This window comes from Stigmatopora nigra, chromosome 20, assembly GCF_051989575.1.
Source record: "Stigmatopora nigra isolate UIUO_SnigA chromosome 20, RoL_Snig_1.1, whole genome shotgun sequence".
In the NCBI taxonomy this organism is placed as follows: Eukaryota; Metazoa; Chordata; class Actinopteri; order Syngnathiformes; family Syngnathidae; genus Stigmatopora; species Stigmatopora nigra.
In genome coordinates this window covers 1,989,941-2,001,024 of record NC_135527.1, presented here as the reverse complement: position 1 = coordinate 2,001,024, position 11,084 = coordinate 1,989,941, and the positions used below count along the sequence as shown (strand labels likewise).

The 11,084-nt window shown below is 37.5% G+C and overlaps 1 protein-coding gene across 1 annotated transcript in view; it reads right to left on the bottom strand.

Annotated features, from left to right (window-relative positions):
- Nucleotides 1-1,576: 1,576 nt before the first annotated feature.
- The window catches only part of LOC144213443 (uncharacterized), a 9,694-nt gene continuing 186 nt past the window's right edge, over nucleotides 1,577-11,084 (bottom strand). Inside the window, exons 1-3 of the mRNA XM_077741909.1 lie at nucleotides 10,943-11,084; nucleotides 6,865-7,113; nucleotides 1,577-5,278 (exon numbers count right to left, since the gene is read on the bottom strand). The exon at nucleotides 10,943-11,084 is cut by the window's right edge and continues 186 nt beyond it. Coding sequence (XP_077598035.1) covers nucleotides 3,756-5,278; nucleotides 6,865-7,113; nucleotides 10,943-11,054 — 1,884 coding nt within the window. The 5' untranslated portion in view covers nucleotides 11,055-11,084 and the 3' untranslated portion in view covers nucleotides 1,577-3,755. The remainder of the gene's footprint in view (nucleotides 5,279-6,864; nucleotides 7,114-10,942) is intronic.

Here is an 11,084-nt window from a genome sequence, read left to right as displayed (position 1 = left end):
TCTGTTTCAAAGCCTGCCGTGAAGAGAAGTCAGTGATGAGCACAGACAGTTTCAAGAAAAATGGGGAGTGCAATATTTCTTTGTAGAATATGGGGATGTGCTGTACTTCACTGAGGTACGAAATGTGTTGAAGATATTTTTTGAGTTGAGAGCAGAAGTAAAAGACTTTATGGAGATAGACAGGGTCGCTGTTCCTGTGCTAAGTGATCCCAAATGGCTCATGGAGTTAGCTTTTCTTGTTGTACTGAACGAGAAGCTACAAGGCCAGGGGCAACTTGTCAGTGCTGCCTATGACAACGTGAGAGCATTCTGCACTAAACTTTTGTTATGGAAACCCCAGCTCTCTTAGCCAAACCTTTTCCATTTCCCAGCATGCAAGGCTCTTGTGGATGCAGGCACACCATTCAGTGGTGAGAAATACGTGGAGGCCATTTCAAAGCTGCAGAAGGAATTTGATCACAGATTTGCAGACTTCAAGACACACAAAGCCACATTTCAAATATTTGCGGACCCCTTCCCATTTGATGTGCAAGATGCCCCTCCTGAGCTTCAAATGGAGCTCATTGACCTGCAGTGCAACTCTGCACTCAAAGCCAAGTTCAGGGAGGTGAGTGGAGAAGCAGACAAGCTTGGGCAATTTTTGAGAGAGTTGACCCCCAGTCTCCCTGAACTTTCCCGAATGTTCAAGCGGACCATGTGCCTTTTTGGGAGCACATACTTGAGTGAGAAATTCTTCTCCACCTTGAACTTCAATAAGTCCAAGTATAGGTCCAGACTTACTGATGAGCATCTTCAAGCTCTATTGAGGGTCTCCACTGCTTCCTCCCTCAAGCCAAATGTGACTCAGCTATGTGAGAAGCACTGCCAGGTCTCTAGCAACAAGAAGTACACAAGAGAAGCTGTGTCCAGAATATTTCATGTTCAATGTTCCATTCAAGTTCAGAAAGTTAAAATTTAAAGAGCTGTTAATACAGACATTTGAAACGGAAAAAAAATAATTAGTTTTCGCTACTTAGCCAGTCACTGTATATATACTGTATTCTCATTATTTCTTATTTTTTTTATTACTTATTGATTTATTTTTTATGAATCTTTAAGTTATTTTATTTAATCCATTATTTTTTGTTAAAAAATAAAGATATTTGATAACGTTGGAATGTTTATCAGCGCTTTTCTTGTGGAAATTCTGACGCGGCCCAGTCTCACCCAGACTCTGCCTCTTGCGGCCCTCAGGTAAATTGAGTTTGAGACCTTTACAGCATTTAAGCCACATAAAATGCATGCTAATCAAGAACTCCAAATTCATTCAATAATGTTTATTGCGCAGTTGTTTGAAATAAATAATACCCCAATCTAGTAGTTTTTTGCAAACATTTAACATTACATTCCCTTTGTAGTTTGTCTATCATCTATAAAACTTTCTTACTCAATGTGTTTCCAATAGTTACAGTGATAATTTTACAATTGGCACACTGCGAGTCCCAGGGATTCGCTTGTCTGAAAACTGTGCGTCCCAGGAAACTTGTCACGAGTCCCAACATACTACGGATGCAAATAAAACATAAACAACGATATATAAACATTCAGATTTAATTTATTTATTATATGGTTTAGGGTTAAGGTTTATTTATCATTGTACTAGTCTTTCAGCTCGTAGATCCTCCTCTCTTTGCAGCCTTTCCACTTTTCCAGGGCCTTTTGATGGTTCACACTTTTAGCCAGCTGCACTACCATCAGTTTGTGCTGAGTTTCCACTTGCAGCCTGTTACTTTTCTTTGCGAGGATTCTGTTCTGCACAGAAAAACCTCTCTCACAGCCAGCTGTATGCACAGCTGATGTAAGAGCCAGCTGAGCCAATCTTATCATGTTTGGCATCTCTTCACTGTGGTGCTGGCTGATCAGTTTCCAGAGATTGCTCATCTTGTCTCTTGGGTACTTTTCAGCCAGTACAATTTGCTTGAGCATTATATATATCTTCCATGGACATCCAATGTACAACTTTCAATAAAGCTGTAACTACTTTGTCTTTTGTTGCTGATGCCTTTTGTTCGATTTTTTTTGTTGTTATTTCGCAATGTGGGAATTTCCAGTGCCAACTTGTGTCCGGGCAAAACTATGTGTCTATCCAGGGTGCATTTTTGAAAATTCGTGCATTTAGCTGCCGCGATCAATCCATTTACCTGCTTGTTATCCGTACAAACAGCACAGTACATGAAATTATTTTCCTCGTCATATCGTAACCACGCGAACAGCTGCAACCAAGTCTTTTGAAATGTGCGTATTTTTCCTTGCTTACCCCGTTTTGCTTCATGATCATCGATCGAATCTTCTGCAGTTCTTTTCTTACTAGTTGTATTTTTAACTGCGAAATAACTATCCAGACTGTTTTGCTTTTTCTGAAACATTTTTTATCTTTCTTACACTATTACGAAACTCTTGCGATCGCTTCCTCTCCTTCGTCTGCTGGTGTCTGCTAGTCTCGTTCACGCGAGAATTATTTCGCAAAGATTAGTGGAATAAATTGGTTTGCTATCGGATATATATGTGTTTTGGTTTTTTTTTGATAAAAATTTCTTTGCGTCCGAAAAAAGCACATTACTTGAAATTGTGCGTCTGGAAGAAAAGCTGTGCGTATCAGACGCAGGACGCAGAGGTAACGAGAACACTGTAGTTATACATAAAATAAAGATCTAGTTACATTTCTACCAATTAGACCCTTCAACATAAAAAAGATAAAAACAATTTACCGTTAATTTCAGACATTAAGTTACCGTATTTTCACACCTGTAGAAAGAAAATAATCTTTTATATATTAATTTGTCAAATTGTTCAAATTAATGTATTCATTTTACTCCTAGTTTTAAATCTTTGCAAATGATGCTTCTTTTTCTGTCACCTTTGAATTTGGAAGGCAGTTTTTGTCAACAAAAAGACCCAAAAAGTATTTTTCGCCAAAAAGAGACCTTTATTGGAACTACCAAAAAGATGGCACGTTAAATCGTTTTAAAACGTGATTCATCTTATATGACAAAAGTATAAGGACATTGTACTATTTATTTTGAGCAAATTCATTGTCTTTACACCATATTTCTACAAATGTTTCTCAGATCTTAGTTTCAATATATCAATTATTTTCATTAAAATGTATTACGTTTGAATAACACTCAATATTCTTATTGTATTTGCTAGCAAATTCAATTGACAAAAACTGCAATTTTTCAAATTTCTTAGGCATGTCTAAAATTGAAGACATTTTTCATATTATTTACATCACGTTTTTGATTATTTACTTTGTAATTTCCTAATTTAGGCTCTACTATTTCGGATAGAATTGTAAAATAAATAAAATCTTCAACGACACTCAATTTCCTTCTACAGTAAACCTTGACATACAAGTGTTCCAACATACGAGACAAATTTGAAATATGAGCATACCAGATGGTTCCCAATGATGAGTTGGTAGTAAATTAGAACAAAAATAGTTTTTTTTAGGATGCAAACGTAATAATTTGTGTTTTGTTCGTTGCTATGGGAAGAATTGACTTGAGATACGAGTAAATTGACATACTAGCCCGATCCCGCAGTAAGCTCGTATCTTAAGGTATTATTGTATTTGAATCGTGTGGATCGATATTACACATTAAAACTGTAAACAAGATTTTCAGAATGCAAAATACAATTATACTTTTAGGATTACAATCTTTCATACCGTCTTTCATACAGTCCTTGTGTGTGAATCTTTGACCACAAACTGATCAGGAAAGTGTTTTTTCACATTTATGTGTTCTTGCATGACTAATTAACCTTCCCTTTCTTGTGAATCTTTGACCACAAACTGAACACGAAAATGGCTTTTCACCTGTGTGTGTTCTTGTATGCCTTTTTAAGGGTTGCCGTTGAGAAAAGGCTTGACCACAAATTGAGCAGGAAAATGGTTTTTCACCAGTGTGGGTTCTTATGTGGGGTTTTAAGCTTTTCTTGTGTGTGAATCTTCGACCACAAACTGAGCAGGAAAATGGTTTTTCACCAGTGTGGGTTCTTGCATGGGATTTTAAGCTTTTTTTGTGTGTGAAGGCTTGATTGCAAACTGAACAAAAAAACGGTTTTTCACCAGTGTGGGTTCTGGTGTGTATTTGTAAATCTTGCTTTTGAGAAAATGCTTTACCACAAATTGAACACGAAAATGGTTTTTCACCAGTGTGGGTTCTTGTGTGTCTTTTTAAATTTCCCTTCTCAGTAAATGTTTTACCACAAACTGAGCACGGAAATGTTTTTCCACCTGGTTGGATTCCTGTGTGCTTTTGTAAATCTTGCTTTTGGGAAAAGGCTTTACCGCAAACTGAACACGAAAATGTTTTGTCACCAGTGTGGGTTCTTAAGCTTTCCTTGTGTGTGAAACTTTGACCACAAAGTGAGCAGGAAAATGGTTTTTCACCAGTGTGGGCTCTTGTGTGCATTCTAAATGTTTCCTTGTGTGTAAATGTTTTACCACAAACTGTACATGATAAGGATTTCTCCCCAGTGTGACTCCTCATATGTCTTTTCAAATGAGACTTTTTCCCAAACGTTTTCCCACACTGAAAGCATTTGCAGAGTTTGTCGCCACTTGTATTTTTCTTAACATCTTCAACATCATCATTGTCAAAAAGCAAGTTGTTGTCATCTGATAAAGGAGCAATTAAATTTTCTGCTAGCCATCTTTCTGTTGAGGTGACACTCAGAAGCTCCACCCCTCTTTTGGCCGTGCCCAGATCATCTTCACTCCTGAAAGGCTCACCAGTTGACCATTTGACACATTCCTCGTTTTTGATTGTAGGTTGCTTTTCTCTTTTGCACTGTTGAGGGAACTGTGGCTCCTCCTCCTTTATAATTTGGAGCCAAGTTGAGGCATTTTCAGGCTCCACCCCTACGCTGGACACGCCCAGATCAGCCCACTTCACGGCCTCACCAGGTGACCAGGTGACATAATCTTCCTCATTTTTGATTGGAAGTTGATCATCAATCATTGTTTGTTGAGAGAACTTTGGCTCCTCCTCTTTAATTAGGGGCCATGATGAGGTGCTTGCAGGCTCCGCCCCTTCGCTGGCCTCGCCCAGATAATCTTGCCTCGTCAAGGCCTCACCAGGTGACCAGGTGACATCATCTTCCGCCTTTTGGATTGAAAGTTTCTCTTCTCTCATTTGTTGTTGAGGGAACTCTGGCTCCTCCTCTTTGATTAGGGGGAGCTCTTTAAGACCAACAAACTCTTGCCCATCAGGACTAAGATTTTGCCAGAAACCTGCAAAGACAAAAAGATAATATGTATTCCTACATGTAGTCGAAAATTGGAAGTATTTATCACAGCATGGTTGATTATTTCACAATAATATATGACAGAAAAGTTGCGTTTTAGGTGTGTGATCCAGTCATCCGGAACACAATTAAAGGACGAATTATTGGTGACATTTCGATTATGTTGATTATTTAAAGTATTTTGTCCTTTTCATTCATTGTTATTCATCACATAAACCTCAAAAATTATTCCCAAATTTAATTTTTCACACTGACTTAATGTCAGCGAACACCTTCTAGTTCAAGTAATGCAAAATAAGTACAGACGCTCCCCGACTTACGAACAAGTTCGGTTCCGGGCGCTTGTTCATAAGTTGAAAGTGTTCATAAGTTTAAATTGTGCAAATTGAAGTTGATTCAGTGCTATATTTTGTATTATGATTTATGTTTAAGGCCCATATAAGTATATTGAAGGTTTATATAAGTGCATTTGTATGTTTAAGGCTTGTATAAGTAACTAGCATTGGTTTGAACTGAAAAAAAAAAATTAAAATGGAGAAAATACATACAGTACTGTATACCATTAGAGAGATGGAGAGAGATTTACTAGAAACTGGCTGAAAGGAGCTATCTAATGACGATTGCACAGTTTTCTTCTTTTTTTCAACATCAATGTGGTAGCACTGTATGGCATCATTCAATTGATTTGCAACCTTAGTGCAACGTTCAATATTTGGGTCCTGCTGCTCGATCTTTCTGTTTATTAATGGTACTGACGGTCGAACGGTTCAAATTACATTCCCGTGCAACGCTCGCCACTTTGTCACACGCATCAAGCTTCTTTATTATTGCCACTTTAATTTAAAATGAAATGGCTTGACTCTTCCTTGCACCTCCCTCACTGGAAGCCTTTCGCGTTTCACCAACCATATTGAATAATGAATGCACGAAATATTTAATGATAGAAATCAAAACTGTTATTTGCGCACTGGAGATATGTCACGCATTTCCACACTGGAGGGAAGGTAGATGCTGGGTGAGCCAAGTTCTCACAGCGCCAAGCGTCCGTATTAGTGGCGGAAAGAAGCACAACTTGGAAAAAGGTGCGCAATACAAAACCAAACTTATGAACACTTTTCGACATAAAAACAATTTGCAGAAATGTTCGTAAGTACCGTTTGTTCGTAAGTAGGGGAGTGTCTGTAATGTAATGTTTTTAATCACAATTTTATGAGCAGGTAAAATGGTTTTTCACCAGTGGGGGGGATTCTTACAGGGATATTTAAACTTTGCCGATGAGAAAAGGCTCGACCACAAAATGAGCATGAAAATGTTTTTTCACGAGTTTGGGTTCTTGTGTGTATTTATAAAATTCCTTTCATTGTAAATGTTTGACTAACAAACTGAGCAAGAAAATGGATTTTCACTAGTGGGTGTTCTTGTGTGGCCTTTCAAGTAGTTAATTCTGAGACAAGGCTTTACTACAAACTGAGCACGAAAATCGTTTCACTCAAGTGTGGCTGCTGAACTGCTGTTCAGTCTGCGCCGCTCTGTTGGCCCCGCCCAGATTATCTTCCCTCCTGAATGGCTCACCAGTTGACTCGATGACATTTTGCTCCTCCTTTTTGATTGGAGATTGTCCTTCTCTCTTGTGCTGTTGTTGGGGGAACTCTGGCTCCTCCTTTTTAATTTGGGGCCATGCCGAGGCGTTTGCAGGCTCTGCCCCTTTGCTGGCCACGCCCAGATCATCCCATTTCACGGCCTCACCTGGTTCCCAGGTGAAATAATCTTCCTCCATTTTGATTGGAACTTGATCATCTCTCATTTTTTGTTGAGGGACCCCTGCAAAAACACGAAGATAAATGATGAAACATTTTCCAAATAGAAATGACTGAATTTCTTGTTCACAGAAATGAAACCAAATGGAAGAAGGCGCCATTCAGTCATTTACTGCGATTGGCAGCAACACAGTTGTGAACTAAGACAGCCTTGGAATAGTTCCACTAGCTACTAGCTAGCTACTATTTGCGAATGGATTGTGGCCACCTGGACAAACATATAAAACTCGTTTTTGATGACTCATTTGGATGATTGTTCAGTTCGGACACAGAAAATGAGGACTTTGATGGATTTGTGGGGGATGGTGACGTGAGTATATTGTAAAACGGCTAAATAAAGTACAACCGAACTCAGTTTTGCTTCCGTTGCCTTTTTAAAAACGTGTTTTTAAGCGCATGGGAGTAGCGTGCATGTTTAAGCTGGTTTATTTTTGCCATGCCTGGCTGCATCTAAAAAAAACAGTGCGTCCTTTGTGTGTTTAAAATACAGAAATAGCACTCGTTACTGACACTGCAGCTAAAAATATGATGCGCCGTATAGTCATGAAAATACGGTATGCAGAGAAATAAACAGCAGCCGGTATCTCATCTTCAAGAGACATACAAAGACAGTGGTAACAAATATGACTTTCACTACGACCTCCTCCAGGTGCTAAATGAGAGCTTGGCCGGTCACCATGCCGAAAGACATTTAGCCGACTGACATCTGGTCGACAGCCAACTCACTGAAAGACCATCTGGCCCAACGTAGAATTAGCCGAACGACTATTTGGCCGACCGACTATCTAGCCGATGAACATTTAGCCGACGCGCTCGCCCAGCCCTCGGTCGTGTGTGTGCACACGTTTTTCAACCTCGGCCCGCAGGCCATATACGGCCCGTTACTAATAACATTCATTTAGAATAACAAGTAACAGATAATATCATTAATTTAGAATAACAAGTTACAGATAACAACATTCATTTAGAATAACAAGTTAAAGATAACAACATTCTTTTAGAATAAGAAGGGCATTTATTCACGGCCAAACAAAGTAATCATAACAGTAAAAAAGTAGTTATAACAGTAAATACTGTAATTTACACCAGCATAGAAAACATTGAGATTAATCTTTGAATTAAGGTTCACAGCAAATCATTTTGGATATATATTTCCTAAAATAATGGGAAATTATATATAGTATATATTTCTGCGTATCTAGAACACCAAAGAGTTATCAATTAAACAACTGCTACTTTGTCTTCATTTGTTCTCACGGCTGCAAGAAATGATTCCAGAGTGCAAAGAAATTGATGGGGAAATATCTTTTACTTTTACATTGACAAATGCATGTCTTACAAAGTTCAAATATGGTGCTGTTGCTTAATAAAATATTCCTGATTACTCTTCCTGTGACAAGAGTATTCAGGAATATTTTGTATATTTATAATATTTATAATGTGCTAAAATCACGCGGAAAACGGCATTTAATAATTGAATACAGATACTGGAGCTCTTTGGAAGCTTAAACCGAGGCCAGGATAGTGATTTCTTCGGTAAAAGACAGGCATAGATGCCAATGACTAAAACCCCCAAAATGCACTCAAATGACTTTAAATCCAGCCGAAACAGCAATAAATGAATAAATCTGAATACCACAGCATGAGTAAAAGTATTGGCGATTTTTAGAGACTATAACCGAGCCCGGGGTGCTTGGTTTCCCGGTAAAAAGTGCACTTGTAACCCGGTACCGGACCCAATTGCAGTAATGTTATTTGTCCATGAGGTGGAAGTGTTTTGCCGATTCAAATAAGAACAAAAATTTAATTTTAAATAATTTCCCATTATTTTAGGAAATATATATTCAAAATGATTTGCTGAGAACCTTAATTCAAAGATTAATCTCAATGTTTTCTATGGTGGTCTAAATTACAGTTTCTACTGTTATAACTACTTTTTCACTGTTATGATTACTTTGTTTGGCCGTGAATATATCCCCTTCTTATTCTAAAAGAATGTTGTTATCTGTCCCTTGTTATTCTAAATGAATGTTGTTATCTTTAAAGTATTATTCTAAATGAATGTTGTTATCTTTAACTTGTAATTCTAAATGAATGTTGTTATCTGTAAACCAGTCTAGAGTGCATATGGGTGACATTTTCAGGTATTGTTCTCTAAGCTCTCTTGTCTATATTTTAGTAAGTCCAGGAATCATACTCCAGAAAATTTTAGACACATTCCCCCTGCAAAATGACCCACCAGACTCGAGTGGACTCACTTTTAATACACACCCATACGCACTCTAGACTGGTTTTGAATCGGCAGAACACTTCCACCTGATTGATGGACAAATAATCTTACTGCAATTGGGTCCGGTACCGGGTTAAAAGTGCACTTTTTGCCAGGAAATCAAGCATCTTGGGCTCGGTTATAGTCTCTAAAAATCACAAGTACTTTTATCTATGATGCAGTATTCGTATTTATTCATTTAATGCTGTTTTTGGCTGGATTTTTGTGCATTTTGGGGTTTTTCGTGTCACGGCTGTCTTTTACCAGGGAAATTACTACCCTGGACTCAGTTTAAACTTACAAAGAGCTCCAGTATCTGTATTTAATCATTAAATGCCGTTTTCCACGTGATTATTGCATATTATAAATATAATAAATATACAAAATATTCCTGAATACTCTTGTCATGGGAAGAGTATTCAGGAATATTTTTATTAAGCAGCAGCACCATATTTGAACTTGTAGTAGTTGTTCAATTGATAACACTTTGGAGTTCGAGATACGCAGAAATATATACCTGTTAAATATTTTTAATTTTAAATACTTTCCTAATATTTTAGGAAATATATATTCAAAATGATTTGCTGAGAACCTTAACTCAAAGATTAATCTTAATGTGTTCTATTCTACTGTAAATTACAGTATCTACTGTTATAACTAGAGATAGAGATACTCTATATCCCGGCAGTCACTCCGCAGTACTTTATCTACGGGAAAATAGTAGTCGGGGGCCATAGTTATCTTATTGACTGTTTTTTTTTTTTTTATCGTGATAACAATTTTAGAATTTGGTCCATATATAAAGCGCACTGGATTATAAGACACCCTGTCTATTTTAGAGAATATGTAAGACTTTTATGTACGCCTTATAGTCGTGAAAATACAGTAATCGCCACGGCAGCTTTCGTCCTCCCATCATTAATCCCCACAGTCGCCATTTTAATTTACACCCTTGTTTTCTTTTTAACCTTACCTGATGTGGCCGTTGCAATATTGAGATGTGATGGCGAGCAATTTGAAGGACTTTACAGTGTAGTAGATGACAAGATATCAAACACATTTTAGTACTATTAAAACAAGTTATTTGTTACATTGTAAATAGATGACAAATTAGAACAAATAAATGTTTTTTCCAATCAAATATCCAGTTTTGGGTGTTTTTTCAGGGGGTTTGAACAAATGAATTAGTTTTTAGTTCATTTCTATTGGAAAATAGTAAATCGACATACGAGCTCAGCCCCGGAACACAGTAAGCTCGTATCTCAAGGTATGATAGTATCTGTAAGGCCATTCAACTTCATTTACTTTGTGTCCAGAAAGCCTGTGGAATTTAGTATCCTCTGAATTGACCTGAATATTATTTTAAACCCTATGATTGCTTTAATTAGTACTTATTCCTCATGCTTTATTATCCGTGTTTTTTTTAAATCGTTTTATTTTCTTGAAATCGAGCTTGTGCCTTTTGTCGACTTGAGAGAATGAAATAATGTGCAATGAAATCGCACTAAAGTAGCACTTCTACAACTACCATGAAGGGAATATATAGATTCAAAAATGGACATACCTTCTAATCTGTGAAGAACAACTTTTGCATGCATTATTCTGCAAAGTGTCGAGTTTTCATTGTGGAACTTTCCTGTTTTTTTCCCAGACGTGAATTCTAATGGAGGAGCCATTGATAGCTGCAAGCTAGGGTAAGCTGAATT